The sequence below is a fragment of the Ylistrum balloti genome, unplaced genomic scaffold, assembly GCF_031769215.1.
Source record: "Ylistrum balloti isolate Yb309-2 unplaced genomic scaffold, AGI_CSIRO_Ybal_v1 Utg369954, whole genome shotgun sequence".
NCBI classification, from domain to species: domain Eukaryota; kingdom Metazoa; phylum Mollusca; class Bivalvia; order Pectinida; family Pectinidae; genus Ylistrum; species Ylistrum balloti.
In genome coordinates, this window is record NW_026782055.1 from 1,403,839 (window position 1) to 1,430,191 (window position 26,353).

Here is a 26,353-nt window from a genome sequence, read left to right on the forward strand (position 1 = left end):
CTGATGGTAATGTTTTACCACTCTCTGTAACACCTGATGGTATTGGTTTACCACTGTCTGTAACACCTGATGGTATTGTTTAACCACTCTCTGTAACACCTGATGGTATTGGTTTACCACTCTCTGTAACACCTGATGGTATTGGTTTACCACTCTCTGTAACACCTGATGGTATTGGTTTACCACTGTCTGTAACACCTGATGGTATTGTTTTACCACTCTCTGTAACACCTGATGGTATTGTTTTACCACTCTCTGTAACACCTGTTGGACAATGGTATAGTTAAGACATTCACCACTTTCTATGATGCTTGACATTTTATTTTCGTCCTATTCTTACACACATTGTTATAGATATGTCCTGCTATCGAGTCTTTCCAATCATTTAAACTTCCATAGAAGCAAAGTTCTCAGGCTGGGGTGGCTGGTCTTCTACTGCCATACCAAATGTTGGATTTGGGATGTCTCTCCTTAGCTCAAATATCTGGAATAAAGTTCTATATATTTAAGACAACAGATAAGTAATTTCTTTTCCTATAATGTTTTAAGTATAGTATGATCAGCAAAGCTTAGTGAAGTCAAATACATTATGTTAAAATAAAAAAAACCTTCAGGACTTCTGTAAGAAAAGCAGTGAGAATTTTGTATATGCATAGTGATAATAGTATTTGGTAGTTTGGTAGGTACTGAGATGGTAAGGAAGAAAACATCATAGGTACATGTTATGAGGAAATACTATAATATGCAATCATTTCAGCCTTGGAAGAATTTTTAAAAAATTGTGTTAGATGTTCTGAAACTTTAGTATATGGGGCTCAAGGGTCTTCAATAGGAATATAATTATCTAAAACAAAGGAGTAGGACTTCCTATCAACCATAGATTTTCATCCCATCTACTGCTACCGACAACACAAAATAGAATTAAGTTTTTTACTTCTGTCTTGATAATAATACTTCTTACATGTTAAGTGAACATTGGGGCTGTATTTCTCACTTGGATTAGTTCCCTTAAATTGCTTCATCTGAACTAAATAAAAAGTATTTAAAACAATTACATCTATTTCCCCTTTTAAGCCCCACTTCTCTGCCCTTTTGGGATCAGATGCATTGTTTAAACAAAATTAAATTCCCTTCATCCTAGGGTGCTTTAGACCCAAATTTGGACAAAATTCAATAATTCCTTATTAATAAGGACAATTCTAAAGAATTCAATATATTTCTCCTGACATCCTTCCCTTCCGAGGAAGACCCACCAATTATACAAAAATTGATCCAAGAATGCTTCAGATGCAATTTCCATTTTTGAGCCTTGCCCCTCAAGCCCTTGGGGACTGAGACCAACCATTTATACAAAACTGATTCCCCTTCTTTGAAAGTTTCTTCTGACCAAAACTGGTCAAAATTTCCTCAGCCATTCAGTAGCAATCTGTAGAGGATGGACAGCCAAGGTATGCCATAAGGTCATGTGGCCTTTTGGGCCAGGTGAATGTACAAAGGCCCTTAGGGCCTGCATCACTCACTTGGCTTTGTTCTGATAATATTTCTTCATCAAAACTAAAGGAAAAGGAATTCTGAATATCCAAACACACAACAAACACTATATCTATTTCCCCTAGGAGCCCTACTCCTTTGTCCTTAGAGAGTTCATGCTTCAGACCAAATAAGGACAGAATCCTACCATTCCAACAGAAGATGAACTATAAAGAATTTGCCTTACTTTCCCTTGAATGGGTCTTGCATCTCCCATCCTGAGGGGCCTAGACCCACTGTTTATACAAAACTTAATTCTGTTTTTCCTAGGATTTATCAGACCAAATTTGCTCAAAATCTAATCTTTCCTTACTTATTCCTCAAAGTCAGGGGTTGGGCTTATTACAGGACCTCAGAGGGCCAACACATTACTTATTCCTCAAAGACAATGTATGGGCTTATTACAGGACCCTTGTGGCCAACACATTACTTATTCCTTAAAGACAATGGGTGGGCTTATTACAGGACCCCAGAGGGCCAACACATTACTTATTCCTCAAAGACAATGGATGGGCTTATTACAGGACCCTTGTGGCCAACACATTACTTATTCCTTAAAGACAATGGGTGGGCTTATTACAGGACCCCAGAGGGCCAACACATTACTTATTCCTCAAAGACAATGGATGGGCTTATTACAGGACCCTTGTGGCCAACACATTACTTATTCCTCAAAGTCTGGGGTTGGGCTTATTACAGGACCCCAGGGAGCCAATGCAATACTTATTTCTCAAAGTCAGGGGGTGGGCTTATTACAGGACATAAATACAGGGTCAACACATTTCATCTTATTCAAAGGTGGGCTTATTACAGGATAATCAAGTAGCATTGAATGATATGGAACAGATATGGGTGGAGTTATTGTCACACCTGAGCTTATTGCTGTTATACAGTCATTTGATTCTGAAATGGAATGGCTTTTTTTTTACTTCATTTATAAATCTTTTAAAAATGACAGTAGAAAAATATCTACTTGTTAATTAATTGTGGACTCATGTTGTATAGTTACACAAATCTTACTGGCTCCTTAATGCAAAAGGATTTAACAAGTTGTACATAGAATGAGATCAAACAATTACGTAATGTATCTGGTAACTACTTGGAGTTATTTAGACAGTATATCGTTACTCCAGTACAGAACTTGGTCTGAGGGGTATAATAACATCACTCGTTTGTTAAATTACTTCGCAAAACTAATGTATATAAAAGCGTGACCACAAAATCCTTACTGACTGAAGTCTGTCGAGTACTACAAGACATGATGAATGTTGATAGATCAAAGGTCAATTCTTCCTCTCTACCTGTCACACCCAGCTATTTACTCTCACCAAACATTTACTTACAAGGGTATGTGTAAAGAGACTCTTAAACTCTCCACAGAAACGTGTGATCTACCTTTATGTTATCATTTCCGTTGGCCCTCCGTTAATGTATCCATACTTCCCGTTTAATCCCTACCTAATCCATTCCCTGAGGTATTCATTAATGAGTAAAAGTCAGCAATTATTTACTATTGTCATCCTTATGATGGTGTTATAATTCAGGTAATGCAGATATTCTTTTTATATCAAATAATAATTTATTCATCTTACAACAATTTTGAAACAAGTTTTTCCAACTTAATCACTCTTATTGGCACACTTGGAAGCGTGCGAGGGGTCTTAATGTGGGAGGAAACCAGAGTACCCGGGGAAAACCCATATGGTTGGACAGGTGATCCCAATCCCTGTTCATGTCCATTCCGGGAATCGAACCCCGGATCGCTAGGTGAAATCAAACATATCAAATCTACCATAAACAGTGATTTGATAAAGTAAATTAAACCTTATAGAGATGTTTAATGATAGAGAAAGGGTACCTCAGTGTACTTAGACAACAGTGTACAAATGTTTTTCCTTAATGCTACCTAACATAACGATCATAATGTTAACATGAAAGAATTTCAAATACAAGTAATATATTATAGGCAGACAGCTGAGAAACTGTTTTTCTTTTCCTTTTTTTTTTTTTTTTTTTAAATAAACTGGGCCCACTCCTGAAGCATATTGTACAAACAAAATGTTATCTGATGACAATAACTCCTACAGGTTTGAATCATGTCTTGCAGAAAATAACAAGCATACCCAAAAGTATAATGTTCTGATATATACTACAGATATTTAACCTCTGGGGGCTATGGGGAAGGGGAGGAGGGCATTAGAGGTTCTGTTCTGTAATATTTCATTTAATTTGGTTTAATGTTTTTTCACAAGAAATAACAAGAGATCCCAGAGGGATCTGGGTACCCACCATTTTTTTTTAAATTTTCTTATAATTATATGTTCTTGAATGTTGGATCTTTTCTGTTCTTTTCTCTTCTCTGTTTTTGCTCTTAATGATAAGACATTTGAACATTCCTATGCAGAAATAGCGATGATAACCTTTACCTGCCAAATCCAAACTGGCCGTCTGGAGGCCATTTTGTTTCTTTTGATCAGTCCCAAAATCAAACAAGCACAAGGAGAGAGCAAAGGGAACATACATATGAAATTTAAGATATATCCATTCAGTACTTCTTAAGAAACAGCAATAACAATCTTTACTAGGCAAAATCCAAGATGGCTGCCTGTCAGCCATTTCATTTTTCTTATCTGTCTAAAACTCAAACAGCACAACTAGGGACCTAAAGGAACCTGTACATGAAATTCAAGAAAGATCTATAGAGTAGTTCTCAAGAAATAGTGATAACAAACTTTCAAAGTCAAAATCCAAGATGTCCGCTTGTTGGCCATTTTATTTTTTCTGATCAGCACCAAAATCAAACAGGCACAACTAGGGACCAAGGAGAACCAACATTAGAAATTTGAGAAAGATCTATGCTGTAGTTATCAAGAAATAGCTATAACAAACTTCAAAGACAAAATTTAAGATGACTGTCTGTCGGCCATTTTTTTTTCTGATCATTCCAAAAATCAAATTGGCACAACTATGAACCAAGGAAAACCTACATCAGAAATTTAAGAAAGATCTTTGCTGTAGTTATCAAGAAATAGCAATAACAAAAAATTGTTTAAGGACGGACCATGGATACAGAGCAATTTGAATAGACTAAAAAAAGTGTCAATTGTTTGCAGATGGATGACTCAACTCATGATAATAGACAAAAGGAAAAGATCATTAGAATAGATTATTTCAAAGTTCGTTTGGGTTTTGGGTGACTTAACAAGAGGCCCATGGTCCTTAATGGTCATCTGATAATCAAACATCATTCATTTCAGATATTATTGCCATTTCAGTTTTGCATGTATGAATACTAGTATTGAAGGCAAAGTTTCAGCTAAATTTCCCATTAGCATCCCCCTTCTCTCCCTCGTCCTCCCAGAGGTTGAATCAACTCTCTGAGTTTAAGTAACGACTGACCTCCCAAAGATATGATTCAGATGTATTGGGTTGAAATATGCTAAGGCATTAAAGAAAGGATGATTAGAGTTTAAAAACAAAATTTAGACCCAAAGGGTCAATGCATCTCTCTGAATTTAAGAAATGATAGCCTACATCAGTGATGTTTCAGACCAAATCTGGTTGAAATTTCCTGAGGCATTAAAAAAAAGAAGGGTTTTGGAACAAAATTTTAACCAAATTTCCCATCCAGACAACTGTCCCACAGTCCCCAGATGTCGAAACAACTTGCTGAATTAAATAAATAATTGCCCACACCTTTTCTGGTCAAATTTGTTGACATAGGCTGATGTAAAGGTAGAATAAGTTTTCAAAGCCAAATTTTTCCTAAATTCACATTTAGGGCTCCAACTTCCAGTCATCAGTGGTCAAATCAAATATCTGACTTTAAGAAATGATTGCCCACCTTTAAGGATGTTTCAGACCAAATTTGGTTGAAATCCACTCAAGTATTAGGAGAAGTAGCATTTTAAAGGAAAAGTTTATCGACAGCACACTGCAGGAGCTGACAGAGGGTCAGATAACCTGAAATTTCTCTCAAGATATTCAAATATTTGAATATATATCTTGTATCATTTGATAATTTTGATGTCCTAAGAATAATATTCACACAGGATTTTGGGAAAGACTGTATTTATCATGCCTGCATATATAATGTATATAATTTCACTCGCAACATATGACTTTCATTGTTACTGAGGGAAACTTCTGTTTCTGTAATCCATAGACTTAAAGGTTGACTCACCTGTATGTAACTCTCAGAGAGTGGAATCATCTGAGGTAAGATATCTGTCACATGGAGATCTTGCATCTCATACCATTTACCCAGACCCTGGAATAAAAGTAACGGTAGGATAGTCACTTTGTAATTTATGACAGATAATCGAGATGGTCACCATAGTATATCATAGAGAAATAGGACGGTCACCACTTACAGTGTCATAGAGAATTAGGATAATCACCTTCATAATTTATAAAACAATGACCCACCTTATGGATAACATGAACTCTGTAGGTGCCTTTCCCTGACTTTGGCTCCCCATCATGGACAATGTTAGCCATAAGGTCATATGTTGTGTTCTTGTGTTGAGCTCGGATCTCGGGAGCTAAAAGGTCACCAAAGTCAATGTTTCTACAAAAAATGGAGTATTGTATCGTATATTAGCTAATCAGCAGATCATATCATAATAAAATTCATAATTCAAAGAATTCCAGTAAAATAACAACAATAATTAGAATAGTATGCTCTTTCTTTTCTGACTTCTAATGCACCAGGAAAATATAACTAGAGCTGTCATCGAGGGAGTGACAAGTATACCCCCTCACCAAACATTGCCACAAATACTTATTTGACTTTTAAATAAACCAACCCTGACCTTTGACCTTTACAGCTGAAAAGCAATCCCATGCCAGCACTTTTAATAAGGAAGCACTGTATGAAGTTTGAGCTTTATCGGCCCAAGGAAACTCAAGCTAACGCACGGAAACAAAAGTGCTGACGGACAAACTGTATGTCGGACACCAGGATTACTATACAAGTGATCTTATTATTAACATTACAGCTTTCATTAGGATCAGCTTTCAGTACTTAAATGGTTTTAAAAGTTCTTTAGAAATATACTTACTTGATAGGAAAGTTGACAATTGTTCTGTTCTTTTCTTGAATGAAATAATTTTTCGTGAATCTCTGTAAGATTGTTAAGTACAATTGCTAAATGTCACATCTTTATAGTTTGTTATCAATACAATCATAATCTTAGATCATAAAATTATTATCCAATGCCAACCCATGAAAATACATAGGAAAAGATATTAGTGTGGCATTTTTACCTTTTTTTAGCCTCATTGCACAAAGTCAGTCTACATCAGTAACACTTGCAGAAAAGCAATAGTATAAAACTTTGACAATCTCAGAGATCATTGTCACACTAGATCGAAAATAACAAAGGCTCCATCTTCAACATGAAACATGGTTGTTTGTTAAGGAATAAATACAGACCTGCTGAGTAGATAAACTTTACTTTTTCATTTTAGATTATTTGACTGCAACAATGTGGACATTCTTAAAATATCAGGACAGGAGCATATGTAATACTTAAACTTGTCATCATGTGGAGAGGTGTTACAACATAGCCATGTAAATACCTTTATATAACAGATGATGTAGGGTGGGAGACGGGTCAGCTCAAACCTCTTCATGTGGGAGTCTTTATGTGTCTTGTACTCCTTCTCAGATATCCCATTAAATTTGGCAAGGATGGTGGAGAATGGCACCTGTGGAATGATGTTCTCTCGTAACTCATCAGGGTACAGTGGTGGAGGTGGAAGGTCACAGGTCAAATACAGCCAAGGGATCTCCTCATACTTTTCTGCATATAAAGCAGGCAACATGTACACAGGAACTACAATTACCTTAGTATCATGTCTACACCACATGTACACAGGAACTACAACACTACCTTAGTACCATGTCTACACCACATGTACACAGGAACTACAACACTACCTTAGTACCATGTCTACACCACATGTACACAGGAACTACAACACTACCTTAGTACCATGTCTACACCACATGTACACAGGAACTACAACACTACCTTAGTACCATGTCTACACCACATGTACACAGGAACTACAACACTACCTTAGTACCATGTCTACACCACATGTACACAGGAACTACAACATGACTTTAGTACTGTGTCTACACCACATGTACACAGGAACTACAACATTACGTTAGTACTGTGTCTACACCACATGTACACAGGAACTACAACATTACCTTAGTACTGTGTCTACACCACATGTACACAGGAACTACAACATGACTTTAGTACTGTGTCTACACCACATGTACACAGGAACTACAACACTACCTTAGTACCATGTCTACACCACATGTACACAGGAACTACAACATTACCTTAGTACCGTGTCTACACCACATGTACACAGGAACTACAACATTACCTTAGTACCGTGTCTACACCACATGTACACAGGAACTACAACACTACCTTAGTACCATGTCTACACCACATGTACACATAACTACAACATGACTTTAGTACTGTGTCTACACCACATGTACACAGGAACTACAACATTACCTTAGTACTGTGTCTACACCACATGTACACAGGAACTACAACACTACCTTAGTACCATGTCTACACCACATGTACACATAACTACAACATGACTTTAGTACTGTGTCTACACCACATGTACACAGGAACTACAACATGACTTTAGTACTGTGTCTACACCACATGTACACAGGAACTACAACATTACCTTAGTACTGTGTCTACACCACATGTACACAGGAACTACAACACTACCTTAGTACCATGTCTACACCACATGTACACAGGAACTACAACACTACCTTAGTACTGTGTCTACACCACATGTACACAGGAACTACAACACTACCTTAGTACCATGTCTACACCACATGTACACAGGAACTACAACATTACGTTAGTACTGTGTCTACACCACATGTACACAGGAACTACAACATTACCTTAGTACCGTGTCTACACCACATGTACACAGGAACTACAACACTACCTTAGTACCATGTCTACACCACATGTACACAGGAACTACAACACTACCTTAGTACTGTGTCTACACCACATGTACACAGGAACTACAACATTACCTTAGTACCATGTCTACACCACATGTACACAGGAACTACAACATTACATTAGTACTGTGTCTACACCACATGTACACAGGAACTACAACATTACCTTAGTACTGTGTCTACACCACATGTACACAGGAACTACAACATTACCCAAGTTCCGTGTCTACACCACATGTACACAGGAAATACAACATTACCTTAGTAATGTGCCTACACCACATGTACACAGGAACTACAACATTACCTTAGTACCATGTCTACACCACATGTACACAGGAACTACAACACTACCTTAGTACTGTGTCTACACCACATGTACACAGGAACTACAACATTACCTTAGTACCATGTCTACACCACATGTACACAGGAACTACAACATTACCCAAGTTCCGTGTCTACACCACATGTACACAGGAAATACAACATTACCTTAGTAATGTGCCTACACCACATGTACACAGGAACTACAACACTACCTTAGTACTGTGTCTACACCACATGTACACAGGAACTACAACATTACCCAAGTTCTGTGTCTACACCACATGTACACAGGAACTACAACATTACCTTAGTACTTTGTCTTTAGGCACCATGTTAAGTAGAATGTCCGAATGATTATTCGGCCATATTTCTATCTATAAATCTTGATTTTCTATTTCTCTCTCGACAAATACACAAAATATTTCTACATGTACATTGTATTATCAAGGAAGAATAAAATCAGAATTACCTGTATACTCGTCTGTCTGAAGTAGTTTTTCTTTTTCCTCGTCTTTCTATTAATATACAAAACAAACTTATTGTTGCTGAAAAATATACTAAATGTTACATAAATCTCTGTGAGTTGAATATTACTGCACATTCTACTGTGTAGTAAATTACAGACAGAATATATTGGTTTATCAACAAAATACAATCCCATGATACATATCATAACAAGTCTGGAGGTAGGAGTGACATGTCATCACACTGGGTTTAAAATCTCTGTAGATCTAATTTCTATTTTCTTTTCTAACCATGGCTAACAGCAGTAAATGATCCTTTTCTTGAAGAGTTTTTCTGGGGAATACTAATACTGTATACTATATAGTAGATGTGTTGGAGAGATATAAAGCCCGGCTGACAATCACAGATATGTTTGAAAAGTTTTTTTTGTGTTATTAGTTTTGTTTAGAGGTTTATTCGTGACTCGTAGTTCTGTCCACAAAATCTGTGTAAAATTATCTGAAATAAAAGTTCTGTCCACAGAATCTATGTAAAACTATCTGAAATAAAAGTTCTGTCCACAGAATCTATGGAAAATTAATTGAAATTAAAGTTCTACCTGCAGACTTCTTTTTTAGATTCTGACTGGAGTTCGGCAAGTCTCTCTAATATTGATCTTGCCAATTTTTTTATATTAAACTTTAATTTAAATTCTTTAAATTGAATAATCCAAACTCTGAAATTGACCAAAACCACATCAGAAATCATCTGCATATCATTATACAATTATAGACCAAATTACAGTGATATATATCTGTATCTTTGAATGAGTAAATGAGCAGAAATAATATCATACTGGAATGTGGAATGACAGGTAAAGGTAACACTATATGTCCCAACCATGAAATGACTGGGGCATAACAACAAAATACTGGATTGATATCAAATCCAACCAAGTAATCTCTCTTCTGAATAAATAGGAACAACAAAGTGTGGTTCATTACAGAATTATAGGACATAGAACTATAGTAATAGACATAACAATAGAAAGGTGTGACAAATATCTGCTCTGTTACACAGGTGACTATTCCAGTAAAACATCTATTTAATCCTTAGATTCCAAAATAACTCACTTCTATCTATGGTCTAGTTTACAACCTATTACTTCTAAGCATATGATAAATTAAATGCTATGGATGGTAGCCCTAAACAAAATCTGGATTCCTGAGTGGGATACTGGAATAGCCCTTAATTTCTTCACTTCAACATACCAATTCCACAGGCAACACTTTGCGTGTGTACACTCTCATCTTGCCTCGGAAAGTCTTGTTAACAATACTACTGCTAAGCTTCCTTGTGCCGTTCAGCGCCTGATGTAAAGCATTCAGGAACCAGGACATAAAATCCAGTGAGTCACCTGTTATATACATAAAACAAACATAGATTAGTACATTTATAGCAGGTTATATAAACATAGTGTGTTAGGATATTTATAGCAGGTTATATATAAATAGTGTGTTAAGATATTTATAGCAGGTTATATATACATAGTGTGTTAGGATATTTATAGCAGGTTATATATACAAATAGTGTGTTAAGATATTTATAGCAAGTTATATATACATATTGTGTTAGGATATTTAGAGCAGGTTATATATATACATAGTGTGTTAGGATATCTAAAGCAGGTTATATATACATATTGTGTTAGGATATTTATAGCAGGTTATATATAAATAGTGTGTTAGGATATTATAGCAGGTTATTTAAACATAGTGTGTTAGAATATTTATAGCAGGTTATATATACAAATAGTGTGTTAAGATATTTATAGCAGGTTATATATACAAATAGTGTGTTAAGATATTTATAGCAGGTTATATATACATAGTGTGTTTGGATATTTAGAGCAGGTTATATATATACATAGTGTGTTAGGATATTTATAACAGGTTATATATACATAGTATGTTAGGATATTTATAGCAGGTTATATATACTGTGTAAGGATATTTATAGCAGGTTATATATACATAGTGTGTTAGGATATTTATAACAGGTTATATATACTGTGTAAGGATATTTATAGCAGGTTATATATACTGTGTAAGGATATTTATAGCAGGTTATATATACATAGTGTGTTAGGATATTTATAGCAGGTTATATATACTGTGTAAGGATATTTATAGCAGGTTATATATACATAGTGTGTTAGGATATTTATAACAGGTTATATATACTGTGTAAGGATATTTATAGCAGGTTATATATACATAGTGTGTTAGGATATTTATAGCAGGTTATATATACATAGTGTGTTAGGTTATTTATAGCAGGTTATATATACATAGTGTGTAAGGATATTTATAGCAGGTTATATGTAAATAGTGTGTTAGGTTATTTATAACAGGTTATATATACTGTGTAAAGATATTTATAGCAGGTTATATATACATAGTGTGTTAGGTTATTTATAGCAGGTTATATATACATAGTGTGTAAGGATATTTATAGCAGGTTATATGTAAATAGTGTGTTAGGTTATTTATAGCAGGTGATATATACATAGTGTGTAAGGATATTTATAACAGGTTATATATAAATAGTGTTAAGGATATTTATAACAGGTTATATATAAATAGTGTGTTTGGATATTTATAGCAGGTTATATATACATAGTGTGTAAGGATATTATAACAGGTTATATAAACATAGTGTGTTGGGATATTTATAGCAGGTTATATATACTGTGTAAGGATATTTATAACAGGTTATATATACCACTATGTATATACCATACAGATGGTGTTTATTTTGTACCTTGTTCTGTGATCTGAAACTTCTTCTTGCTACACAAGACCACAGACTGCAACATTTCGTGAGGACTGACATGAGCCTTGAAGTTCCGTGGATTCCACAGTTTCCTGATAAGTTCACCGAACCGTTGAACAATCAGAAACATTTGGTCCCCAGGAGGTCGCTTGATCTTTTTATAGTTCTGTTCCTGAAGGAAGTAGTTCCTTAGTGGAGACACGTGGGATAGTGCCTGGAGATGAAAACAATACAACAATAAAACTTTCCAGTCTTCTCAACCAGTTCATCCTGGAAGTCTATTTCAGAGTCTATCCCATCAGTCTCTCTGATCTGACTAGCCCACAAATCTATCTAACATGGCTATCCCATCAGTCTCTCTGATCTGACTAGCCCACAAATCTATCCAACATGGCTATCCCATCAGTATCTCTGATCTGCCTAGTCCACAAATCTATCTAACATGGCTATACCATCAGTCTCTCTGATCTGACTAGCCCACAAATCTATCTAACATGGCTATCCCATCAGTCTCTCTGATCTGACTAGCCCACAAATCTATCTAACATGGCTATACCATCAGTCTCTCTGATCTGACTAGCCCACAAATCTATCTAACATGGTTATACCATCAGTCTCTCTGATCTGACTAGTCCACAAATCTATCTAACATGGCTATACCATCAGTCTCTCTGATCTGACTAGCCCACAAATCTATCTAACATGGTTATACCATCAGTCTCTCTGATCTGACTAGCCCACAAATCTATCTAACATGGCTATACCATCAGTCTCTCTGATCTGACTAGCCCACAAATCTATCTAACATGGCTATACCATCAGTCTCTCTGATCTGCCTAGCCCACAAATCTATCTAACATGGCTATACCATCAGTCTCTCTGATCTGACTAGCCCACAAATCTATCTAACATGGCTATACCATCAGTCTCTCTGATCTGACTAGCCCACAAATCTATCCAACATGGCTATCCCATCAGTCTCTCTGATCTGCCTAGCCCACAAATCTATCTAACATGGCTATCAGTCTCTCATCAGTCCACTCTCTGCTATCTCAGTCTCTCTAGCCCACAAATCTATCTAACATGGCTATACCATCAGTCTCTCTGATCTGACTAGCCCACAAATCTATCTAACATGGCTATACCATCAGTCTCTCTGATCTGCCTAGCCCACAAATCTATCTAACATGGCTATACCATCAGTCTCTCTGATCTGACTAGCCCACAAATCTATCCAACATGGCTATACCATCAGTCTCTCTGATCTGCCTAGTCCACAAATCTATCTAACATGGTTATACCATCAGTCTCTCTGATCTGCCTAGCCCACAAATCTATCTAACATGGTTATACCATCAGTCTCTCTGATCTGCCTAGTCCACAAATCTATCTAACATGGTTATACCATCAGTCTCTCTGATCTGACTAGCCCACAAATCTATCTAACATGGCTATACCATCAGTCTCTCTGATCTGCCTAGCCCACAAATCTATCTAACATGGCTATACCATCAGTCTCTCTGATCTGCCTAGCCCACAAATCTATCCAACATGGCTATCCCATCAGTCTCTCTGATCTGACTAGCCCACAAATCTATCTAACATGGCTATACCATCAGTCTCTCTGATCTGACTAGCCCACAAATCTATCCAACATGGCTATCCCATCAGTCTCTCTGATCTGACTAGCCCACAAATCTATCCAACATGGCTATACCATCAGTCTCTCTGATCTGACTAGCCCACAAATCTATCTAACATGGCTATACCATCAGTCTCTCTGATCTGACTAGCCCACAAATCTATCTAACATGGCTATACCATCAGTCTCTCTGATCTGACTAGCCCACAAATCTATCTAACATGGCTATCCCATCAGTCTCTCTGATCTGCCTAGCCCACAAATCTATCCAACATGGCTATCCCATCAGTATCTCTGATCTGACTAGCCCACAAATCTATCTAACATGGCTATACCATCAGTCTCTCTGATCTGCCTAGCCCACAAATCTATCTAACATGGCTATACCATCAGTCTCTCTGATCTGACTAGCCCACAAATCTATCCAACATGGCTATACCATCAGTCTCTCTGATCTGACTAGCCCACAAATCTATCTAACATGGCTATACCATCAGTCTCTCTGATCTGACTAGCCCACAAATCTATCTAACATGGCTATACCATCAGTCTCTCTGATCTGCCTAGCCCACAAATCTATCTAACATGGTTATACCATCAGTCTATAGAATTACAATTGATACATCAAGACTTCTTTTCTCTAGTCCCATGGAAATTTTGGAATGATTTCACTAGTATTTCCATGTATACTATTCTAATGTTTTCTTTTGAATGCCATAGATTACCTCTACACAGAAAACATTTCACTTTTACACAAAATTAATAGAATACATGATACTGAGGTAACAGTAGAAAGCCATGATGCAGGATTATCATGATGTAACATGTTGTTACGCCTATGTCAATAAAGCAACACTTTCCGTACTTCTGAGGAAAACTTTCTACTCTAGACATAAAGTCATTCCATTGGTCTTGTATGATACCACACCAAAAATTAAAATCTGTCTGTAATCCTGTTCTCAAATTTAAACCTAACTAGAAACTGCTATGACATACAGTTTGCTGAATGATCTGTGACATTTAATTCACTGTACTATAGTTTAAGGAACCGAGGACATCATACTTACTTGTAAAATGACATTGCAGTAATCATTGGCTTTGATGTTGTTCAGTCCAACAATACCTACAAAAGAGTTGGAAATTTCACATTATATGTATCGCTACTAACACATGCATACTATACATTATATTACACTATTAATACTGCAGATGATCAAAAACAGGTACATTTGCATGTTAATATAATAATTTTTACATTAAAGCTGAATTCGTGTCTAACTTAAAATGACATCAGTATACCCACAATGCACAAAAACAAACACAAAATTACAGCTGATCTACAATTTACAAGAAGTAAACAAACACAAAATTACAGCTGATCTACAATTTACAAGAAGTAAACAAACACAAAATTACAGCTGATCTACAATGTACAAGAAGTAAACAAACACAAAATTAGAGCTGACCTTAAATGCACACAGAGGAACAGCTTAAGAGATTTTAAAGAGCAGATTTTCTCTAAATTTTCTCAGAAATGGACAAATCTTGTGAAATTTGAAGACCTGTCTGATTAATGATTGATAGTAAAGGTAACCCATACTTGTCACTTTTGGCATGTAAAATATTCATCGAAATGACTAATTTGGTATACACTTTGGATGTTATTGAAGAATCACTGACTGTACAAGCAGTGCCCCAAAAACACTAATTTACATGTCCAAAATAAGGTGTTGTTTGTGAAGAGTTGAACAGGAATAATATTCTTTCATCTTCATGTTCTTCCAATAAAGGCTGCTTAAGCCTAGTACATGTAAAAAATGTGGGCCCTCCCCTGCCTTCTGTCTTCCCCTAGAGCCTAGTATAGATTGGTAATGTGGGCCCTTATTGCTCCCCTCTGTCGTCACCTACAGCCTAGTATAGATTGGTAATGTGGGCCCTTATTGCTCCCCACTGTCGTCACCTACAGCCTAGTATAGATTGGTAATGTGAGTCCTTATTGCTCCCCTCTGTCGTCACCTACAGCCTAGTATAGATTGGTAATGTGAGTCCTTATTGCTCCCCTCTGTCGTCACCTACAGCCTAGTATAGATTGGTAATGTGAGTCCTTATTGCTCCCCTCTGTCGTCACCTACAGCCTAGTATAGATTGGTAATGTGAGCCCTTATTGCTCCCCTCTGTCTTCCCCTACAGCCTAGTATAGATTGGTAATGTGAGTCCTTACTGCTCCAATCTGTCTTCACCTACCTACAGCCTAGTATAGATTGGTAATGTAAGCCCTTATTGCTCCCCTCTGTCGTCACCTACAGCCTAGTATAGATTGGTAATGTGAGCCCTTATTTCTCCCCTCTGTTGTCACCTACAGCCTAGTATAGATTGGTAATGTGAGCCCTTACTGCTCCCCTCTGTCTTCATCTACAGCCCAGTATAGATTGGTAATGTGAGCCCATACTGCTCCAATCTGTCGTCACCTACCTACAGCCTATTATAGATTGGTAATGTGAGCCCTAACTGCTCCACTCTGTCGTCACCTACCTACAGCCTAGTATAGATTGGTAATGTGAGCCCTTATTTCTCCCCTCTGGTGTCACCTACAGCCTAGTATAGATTGGTAATGTGAGCCCTTACTGCCCCCCTCTGTCTTCATCTACAGCCCAGTATAGATTGGTAATGTGATCCCTTACTGCTCCACTCTGTCGTCACCTACCTACAGCCTAGTATAGATTGGTAATGTGAGCCCTTATTTCTCCCCTCTGTTGTCACCTACAGCCTAGTGTAGATTGGTAATGTAAGCCCTTACTGCTCCCCCTCTGTCTTCATCTACAACCCAGTATAGATTGGTAATGTGAGCCCTTACTGCTCCAATCTGTCGTCACCTACAGCCCAGTATAGATTGGTAATGTGAGCCCTTACTGCTCCACTCTGTCTTCATCTACAACCCAGTATAAATTGGTAATGTGAGCCCTTACTGCTCCACTCTGTTGTCACCTACAGCCTAGTATAGATTGGTAATGTGAGCCCTTATTTCTCCCCTCTGTTGTCACCTACAGCCTAGTGTAGATTGGTAATGTAAGCCCTTACTGCTCCCCCTCTGTCTTCATCTACAACCCAGTATAGATTGGTAATGTGAGCCCTTACTGCTCCAATCTGTCGTCACCTACAGCCCAGTATAGATTGGTAATGTGAGCCCTTACTGCTCCACTCTGTCTTCATCTACAACCCAGTATAAATTGGTAATGTGAGCCCTTACTGCTCCACTCTGTTGTCACCTACAGCCTAGTATAGATTGGTAATGTGGGCCCTCCCCTGCCTTCTGTCTTCCCCTACAACCTAGTATAGATTTGTAATGTGAGTCCTTACTGCTCCACTCTGTCATCACCTGCAGCCAAGTAGCCCAGTATAGACTGGTAATGTGAGCCCTAACTGCTCCACACTGTCGTCACCTACCTACAGCCTAGTATAGATTGGTAATGTGGGCCCTCCCCTGCCTTCTGTCTTCCCCTACAGCCTAGTACAGATTTGTAATGTGAGTCCTTACTGCTCCACTCTGTCATCACCTACAGCCAAGTATAGATTGGTAATGTGAGCCCTTACTGCTCCCCTCTGTCTTCCCCTACAGCCCAGTATAGATTGGTAATGTGAGCCCTTACTGCTTCCCTCTGTCTTCCCCTACAGCCTAGTATAGATTGGTAATGTAAGCCCTTATTGCTCCCCTCTGTTGTCACCTACAGCCTAGTATAGATTGGTAATGTGAGCCCTTATTTCTCCCCTCTGTTGTCACCTACAGCCTAGTATAGATTGGTAATGTGAATCCTTACTGCTCCCCTCTGTCTTCCCCTACAGCCTAATATATGTTGGTAGCATGAGTCCTCCCCGTTTCTCTCTTTTTCACCAAATATTGAAAATAGTTTTGTAAAGTTTTGTAACAGGATCATTCAGCTAACACAGCAAGGTTCCTAGAATCAATTAGTAATACCATGGATTATCATGTTGAAGTCCCAGATTCTGTTCCTGTAGAGGCACTCAGTAGGAATAGTTTTTACATCTGCTTGTCTCTCTTGATATACAGATTGTTCTGCCATTCATGTTGTCAGAAGTTAAGATTTCAATAACTGAAATAACTGTAAACTATAAACATACCTGGGTTGTATGTTGTCCCATCATAAGCGCGAGATAATTTGTTTGTGAAGTCCAGCTTCTTAATGTGATCAATTGTAAATGTTGGATTCAACACATACTGAAATGGAAGTTGACATCACTCAAAAGCTTGTCACTAAAAAAGTGGTAACTCAAAAAGTTGTGGTCTGTTACCACATTTTAAAATCTGACTGTAAAAGTTTCAAAATAATCTCATCAAATTTTAAAGCTGGCTTTGGTGGAGAAGAGTAGATTTGAGCTGGAAGCCATCCATCGACAGCAGTGATTTGGCCAATCACTGTCGACTCACCACCTTGAGGACGTTCCAGGATAGGAGTCGAAACGTCCAGTGAGAGGTGGTCCTGGCTGATGACGTCGATGGATTCTGCAGTCTAGCGATTGTTTTAAGGTAATTACATGTACAACTGGAGCATCCAGTGACTTCCAGGAAAGACTGGATGACAACCAAGAATAGAATGGTGACACTGGAAAGACAGATGACGACTAGGAACAGACTAGTACCAGGGTGGAGAGGGGTAGCATCCCAATCCACAGCTTCCGCAAGGACGCAACCTACAACCAGCTACGAGCACAACAGGAGAACAACACCCCCAGAGTCTTCCGAGAGGGGGAGGATGAAAGACTCAACATGGCAGATAACACGGCAACGACTAAGCTAGTTCAACGGACTTTGACTGGAGGGAAGGAGAATGAAACTAGATGCAAATGTGGGAAGGTCTGTAAAAACCTGCATGGACTGCGGATCCACCAGGCGAAAGCAAGGTGCCGACCTGAGGACACACAACGGCAGCGCACAGGAAGAAAACCTGATGAGACGCAGGAGGTTCCCAGCCAGGAGTCACACCACAGTGCTGAGGACCTCTCCGCTGTTGTGCCTTCGCAGGAAGACACCATGAATTCATCTGAGGGAGAGGCAAACCAGGGGGTTCAGGAAGACAATATCCACATAGAGAGAAGGCAGCGGGTTAAATGGCCAAAGATGGACGACAGAAAGTCATGGAAACAACTGGATGAAGACCTAGATGGTATATTAGAAGCGACGCTACAAGGAGGGGTGGAGAAGAAGATCACTTCACTTACGACCATTGTTTACACTGTCAGCTGTGAGAGATTTGGTGTTCAAGAATGGAAAAGAGCAGAGGTGGTCCACCAACCTAGTAGGAGACAACAGGAAGTGGCAAAACTCCGGAAGGAGTTAAAGGTATTGAGGAAACAGTACAGGAAAGCGAGTGAGCTTGAAAGATACGGACTGCAGCAGCTAAGAGATGACATCAGAACAAAGCTAACAACACTACAGAAGGCTGAAAAATCAAGGGAGAGCAGAAGGGTTACAGCAAAGAAAAGGGCAGCGTTCATTGCCAACCCCTACAAGTTTACATCCTCACTTTTGGGGGGAGAGAGATCTGGCAGATTACAGGCCTCGAAGGAAGAGATAGAACAACATCTGAGGGAGACACACTCTGATGCTGGTAAGAACAAGCCTCTTGGAGAGTGTGAGAGAATACCATTGGAGGATGAGCCTACATTCCAGTTAGACGAGAAAGAACCAACCTGGAAGGAGGTTTTTGAAGTTGTGAAGAAAGCAAGATCAGGATCAGCACCTGGACCGAGTGGTATACCTTACAAAGTATACAAGATGTGCCCAAAACTTCTGAAACGGCTCTGGAGGATTCTGAGGGTGATTTGGAGGAAAGGGCAAATTCCGGAATGCTGGCAGACGGCAGAAGGGATATTTGTACCGAAGGAGAAGAACTCTGCGACCATGAACCAGTTCAGAACCATATCACTCTTGAGTGTAGAAGGGAAAATCTTCTTTGCCATACTTGCCAGGAGGATGACGAAGTACATGACATCGAATGAGTACATCGATTCTTCTGTGCAGAAAGGAGGAATTCCAGGATTCCCTGGATGTATTGAACACACCAGCGCAATCACACAGCTAATTCGGGAAGCCAAGATCAATCAAGGAGACTTGACAGTTGTTTGGTTAGACCTGGCCAATGCATACGGTTCTGTCCCCCACCAGTTGATTTTCAAGGCGCTGGAACATTACCACATCCCGGATCACATCCAGAAGATCGTGAAGAGCTACTTCAGCAACATCAGGCTCCGATTCACGGTCAGGGAGATAACAACATCTTGGCAGGCACTTGAGAAGGGTATTGTAACAGGATGCACTATATCGGTCATACTCTTTGTGATGGGGATGAACCTGATCATCAAGGCGGCAGACCGGGAGACTAGAGGACCCAAGACTTCATCAGGAGTGCGAGTACCACCAAACAGAGGGTTCATGGACGACCTGACCATAACAACTACCACCCACGTGCAGGCGCGATGGATCCTGTCAGCACTCGAGGAAACAGTTGGATGGGCAAGGATGAAGTTTAAACCAAGGAAATCTCGATGTGTTGTGATAAAGAAAGGGAAAGTGACCAGAAAGTTCAAGCTCTCGATACAGCAGGAGGAGATCCCAACAATCGTAGACAATCCAATCAAGTGTTTAGGAAAGTGGTTTGATGCTAGCCTGAACGACAACAAGAATATCAAACGTTTGCAGAACCAGGTGGAAGAAGGTTTGAGGAGAATTGACAAATCAGGACTGCCCGGTAAATTCAAATCGTGGATGTACCAACACGGGCTCCTACCACGCCTCACGTGGCCTCTAACCCTGTACGAGGTTACCACTACCACAGTGGAAATCCTGGAAAGGAAAATAAGCAAATGTCTACGACGTTGGCTTGGAGTCCCCCCAAGTTTCACCAGTGTGGGCCTTTACAGCACCACAGGCAAATTACAACTCCCATTATCATCACTGGTAGAAGAGTTCAAGGTGGCAAAGGTTAGGCTGGTGATGACTGTTAGAGACTCCAAAGATGAGAAGATCCGGAATGCTGGAATTGAGACTCGAACAGGACGCAAGTGGTCAGCAAGTAGTGCGGTACAGGAAGCAGAGAGCAGGCTAAGGCACAGCGACATCGTTGGGACTACCTGTATAGGCAAACAGGGGTTAGGGTCAATGCGGGTGGAAAGGTGGGGAACAGCAGACACGGCTGGTAGAAGGAAGATGGTTCAAGATAACATCAGGAAGATGGAGGAAGAGATCAGGAAGGTTAAAGCTGTAGAAATGGGAGCACAGGGAGCATGGACCAAATGGGAGACAACGGAAAGACGTCTTACATGGGCAGATATCTGGAAGTTGGAACCATGTAGAATCCAGTTCCTCCTGCGATCAGTGTATGATGTCCTACCAACACCTACCAATCTCCACCGATGGGGGATGACGGAAAACCCCAACTGCCCACTGTGTGACCAACCGGGTAACCTGGCCCATGTATTGTCATCGTGCAACACCGCTCTGACCCAGGGGAGATATACATGGAGACACAACAAGGTACTGCGAGAGCTAGCAGACACCCTTGAGAAGGAAAGGCAGAAAAAGAGGAAATGTACCAAACATCAACCGTACATCAACTTTGTAAGATCTGGAGAGACAACCAATAAGAAAGCAGTGCACCAAGGAGGGATACTAGATGGAGCAAACAGTTGGGAGATGCGGGTTGACTTAGGACAAAGACTAGTTTTCCCAGATGTCGTCCAAACCAACCTTCGTCCAGATATCCTGCTATGGTCACAGCAAGGGAAGAAAATGATAATGATTGAGCTAACTGTCCCCTGGGAGGATCGATGCCAAGAGGCTCATGAGCGGAAGAAAGGGAAGTACGCCGATCTTGCAGACGACGTGAGAGCAAAAGGATGGAGTGTGTGGGTCTTGCCAGTAGAGATGGGGTGCAGAGGGTTCCCTGCACAGTCCATGTGGAGGATGTTTTCTACACTAGGCATCCAGGGAAGAGACCGAAGGGCAGCTGTTCAACGACTATCAACAACAGCAGAGAAGTCGTCCAGCTGGCTTTGGTGGAGAAGAGTAGATTTGAGCTGGAAGCCATCCATCGACGGGCAGTGATTTGGCCAATCACTGTCGACTCACCACCTTGAGGACGTTCCAGGATAGGAGTCGAAACGTCCAGTGAGAGGTGGTCCTGGCTGATGACGTCGATGGATTCTGCAGTCTAGCGATTGTTTTAAGGTAATTACATGAGCTATTTATATATTCATGTATCCCTTTCCAAATGATTAACTTGATATATCAATGTTTTGGTAAAAAGTATGATGACAATCAGATCACAACTCTTTACAACAATGCCCTGTCTAAAGTGACCAATTTCTGTTAATCCTTTGGATGGTCACTATAAACAGGTTAAACTGTATCTAAATGATTAAGCTTTTTCTTTCTATTTGAGATGTAGATGTTTTCTGAAATATGATGGAAAAGCATTTTGATGGCCTCTTTGCAATGGAGCCATATTGTGAATGAGAATATTTCAATATATGATACTAAAAACAGCTTTTCATCAGTACTCATAAAATTAACTTATGCACAGGAAATATTAACATGATTAAATATCAAGATATTCCATCCCTTCTCTAGACTTTAAAGTTAACTCACAATGATGTCTTCAAGAGATGAATCAATGATCTCATAGTTGTCAGGGAGACAATAGAACTTGTGAGTGAGGAGGTTGAGAAACACATGATGACTGTCCTGTACACTGTGTGTGTATGCATGTGACATCTTTCCACGACCTGAAAAATAAAAAAGCTGTTTATTTAAAAATTGTTCATCTAAATAAACCCAAACTCAGCAGGGAATCCCTTAGATATACCACCATCACATAAATGTACATACTCTTTGAACACCTGAAAAGTTCATTTGTGATTTCTCTACTATTCACATTGTCCTTTAAACCTTGTCTTGATACTATGGTACATGAACCAAATCACACACCAGATTTTAACATGTAAGATTGTCACTCGCGACTTTTGATCCTTTAATCTTTACAGAGTAAGCACAAAAATCTGAGTTTTTCCACATTCTTATACCACTGTGTGACTAGGAGATATCATATGATTAAGCCTTTTCATTTGAACTAAGGGATGAACACATGGATATTTAAATAGGTGGACAAATACACAGAAAAATATATTACTACATGATTTCTCATCGTATTGAGTGAAATATACTCAGATGATTGTGAATATTCAATGTATATAGAATAAATAACTGGTAATACTCAAACATCAGAAAATAAATTTGATTGTTGCTCTGAAAGTAATACATACTATAAGAGCTTATTCTGGCTAAGTTTAGGAGAAATGGAAAATGTTTGGATGTAATTTCAAGTTCTAACTCTGCTAAATATCTTTATCATGTAAACTGAAAAAAAAACACACACAAAAAAAAAAGTTCAGTTTTAAATAAACTCCAATATAATGCTCTATTTAGGGGTGGGATTGGGCAAAATGGTTTATTTATGCCTTATTTCCAAATTTCAGCAAGAGAATGAAAAAGAGACTGACAGACTGACAGACAAAGAGAGCGACAGACAGACACAAAGAGACAGACTGAAATAAAACAGTAAAATCTGCATATGTATAAAAACTGGTCTAATTATCCCTGTTGGTGAGGCATTTATTCCTTTCAAGACCCAGATAAAGTAGAATAAAATGCTCCTAATGGAATGAAGGGTCTTACGGTGCTTTACCAAAATTGTAAACTTCATGATCCCATGATCTCATAATCACAACAGGGGAGTAGGTAAGGTTTACAATAGTTTATTTGAGCATGATTATAAATACTGAACTAGAAACTATCTTAAAGACATGAATGCCCTCAATCCTCTGCATATTGTAACCCTTATCATTATTGATTAGTTTGCAGAAGCTGTCCAGTGTTAGCTCGACTCTTAAATCTGTAACTGTTTTCACCTGACTGAGAGTAGAACTTGATGCTATGATACAAGTTTATACATATGATACATACATGGATGGGCAAATGCATGCACAAAGTGATTACAACACAGTGGGGGTAAAAGTACACCAAACTGCTTATCATCAGCACACCAGATATTTGATAGGGCAGTGGTATAGCTTTTTTGACAGGTTCCAGCAGAAGAAAAACTATAACTGTGCCACTTCTCAAATGTAATTTGCACTGAAAAGCACTTTCTTCATTTTCAACACCTGTACAATGTAGTTAAAGCTTTATATTTTGTTAAAAAGATTTTAATAATATCAATGATATGTCACATAAACAAAAATGACAGTCTTTTATTGACTGTTAAACCGCAAGCATCAGTTATGTATCTCTCCAAATGTGAATATACATTTTTCATTGTGCCTAAAATGTAGAGTTTTTAACAAAGATAACACATTATAAGCTGACTTTGACTTTGTAACATTTTTTTTCATTATTTTCTTCAATATGACCTCCTGAGGTTCAATCCCTGTAAGCATTAACTAGCATACATTCACATCAAACCCTTAGATAATCATATGCCAATACAAGGGATACACTATTCTACAATTATACCAAATCTGAAAGTAATCAGAGCTAGGTCTAATTTGGACCTTGTGGTATGCAGGCATTGAACAAGTTGAACATCTGTATTATTGGATTTAAATGCTTACCTTGGAAGTATTTCCCACATACAAGACAGGCATAGACATTGATGTGTGACAAAGAAACAGAGCACAGCTTCTCAAAATCAAAATCCAACAGAGACCTAATGGTAAGACAAACATTTCATTTAGAACTCTAAATTTCTGAATTATAAAACAATTGAAAACAAAATCTCAAGGTCAAGTCTTGATTCCAAGAATTAGTAATAAGTTCACTAATACTGTGACTTTATCGTTTTAATATTATGATCTTGGTCAAAAATTGTGGCTTAAAGCCTGAAATAATGAATCAACTGAAAATTTTGATTATGGTAATACCTGTATTTTGCTGAAGAATTAAACATTTTCCCAGATTGCAGATTTTTTTGGTTTCATAATTTTGTTACTTGGAAGTGAAAATTAAGAAACAAAACAATACAGGTATTGCATGTTTTAAAGAGAGAACAATTATGCTGAAGCACTGAAAAGCTAATACTGTAATAATTACATATCTATTGAAGTAGATAAGTGTAATATACACCCAAAGAACATTCCCGTTTGTTTACATTCAGCTCCCATAATCAAACAATTATTCTTTGTTAGACTATATATTACCTGTTTATAGTATCAAGATAGGGACAGGAACGACTTCTGTCAACTTTAGGATCTTGAATAGGTTCTTAAAAGAAAAGGAAAACCACATATGGTATATATAATGATGATTATATATCATAATAAACCTTTTAAATTAATATATAGCTACTTTTCTGTTTCAGATATACATTTATACTGATTAATGTTTTTCAATTTTTTATTACACATCAATAAATTTTGAGCTAGCGATGAAAGCAATAGCCCTGTTAGGGACCCGGGAGTATAACCAACTGGTGTAGTTAAAAATGCACTTTGTTTTACAAGGATATATCATGTCATTACCTTTATGTTACATCATGTTATGTTATGTCAGTATTATTGAGCAAAAATGACTGTTAAAGTCTCTTTTCCCAGTAATGAATCGTGTTTAAAACTGTTTTTTATTTTGACAGAATTGATAGTCATTCTTGTACAGAACCTGTGCTCAATACAGCTGCTTCAAATGAAAACGGAATATCAAATGTGGTTTTATGTTTCTGACACAAATGACAAGCATATTGTTTACCAATTTCATCATCGTCATCAAAATCATCTACAATATTCGCTGGCTGCTTAGGCTCTTGATTTTTATCAGCTTTGGATTTCCTATCTGATGATTTTTCTTTCTTTGATGAATGCGACTTTGAAGAACCAGATTTGTGTTTACTGGAGCTGGATCGGCGCTCCTCTTTTACACGCTCTTGGTCCACATTGGTATCACGCTTAGCATCAGGTGTGGCTTGTTTTGGTTGCGGAGGAGGAGAAGGTGGTCGCTGCTCTGCCAGCTCTTGCTCTTCGGAAAGAAGTTCTGCCTCTGCAATTTCATACAATTCATCTCGAATCTCTTGTTTCACTTGAGGCTGAGATATACTTCTTGGTGTTTTGATAGGGCTGGTAATGGATTTAGCTTGTTCTGTCACTAAAGCGACATCCGTGTTTTCTGGAGATTTTTGAAGGATGTTTCTTTGAGCAGTATTTCCTTGCTGTGTTGGAACAACAACAGAAGATTTCAATATTCCTTTTTTAGAAGGACTTTCATGAAGGGGGTCGGCTTTCGGTCCACGTGTGTCGAATGACTCCTCTTTTGATTCCTTTGGTTTAGATGATTTTCCCTTCTTCAGAATAGATCTTATTGGGTTGTCATCATCAAGTTTGCCGAGATGTGAACTATCGCGCTTTCTTTTTAAGATACCTTTGAGCTCATTTGCGAACTCCCGGCTCTCATTTTCCGCCATACTTTC

At 38.4% G+C, this 26,353-nt stretch overlaps 1 protein-coding gene across 1 annotated transcript; it reads right to left on the reverse strand.

The window, feature by feature from the left end:
- Window positions 1-299: 299 nt before the first annotated feature.
- Window positions 300-26,347, reverse strand: LOC132547401 (U4/U6.U5 tri-snRNP-associated protein 2-like). Its single transcript, XM_060211159.1, has 14 exons — window positions 25,639-26,347; window positions 25,095-25,158; window positions 24,510-24,604; window positions 22,489-22,625; window positions 17,964-18,060; window positions 14,894-14,949; window positions 12,173-12,398; window positions 10,621-10,766; window positions 9,375-9,420; window positions 7,114-7,337; window positions 6,594-6,655; window positions 5,959-6,100; window positions 5,714-5,800; window positions 300-484 (listed from the first exon to the last, which is right to left on the reverse strand). The coding sequence occupies exons 1-14, from the start codon at window positions 26,345-26,347 to the stop codon at window positions 386-388; spliced, it is 2,190 nt and encodes a 729-aa protein (XP_060067142.1). The 3' UTR covers window positions 300-385.
- Between the last annotated feature and the right edge of the window lie 6 nt (window positions 26,348-26,353).

Coding starts and splice junctions, on each gene's coding strand:
- LOC132547401 (XM_060211159.1), bottom strand. CDS start 26,347: ATGGCGGAAAATGAGAGCCGGGAGTTCGCAAATGAGCTCAAAGGTATC. Junction 25,159..25,638: donor TGATGACGATGATGAAATTG/GTAAACAATATG, acceptor TTTTCTTTTAAG/AACCTATTCAAGATCCTAAA. Junction 485..5,713: donor TCTCTGAGAGTTACATACAG/GTGAGTCAACCT, acceptor ACTTTATTCCAG/ATATTTGAGCTAAGGAGAGA.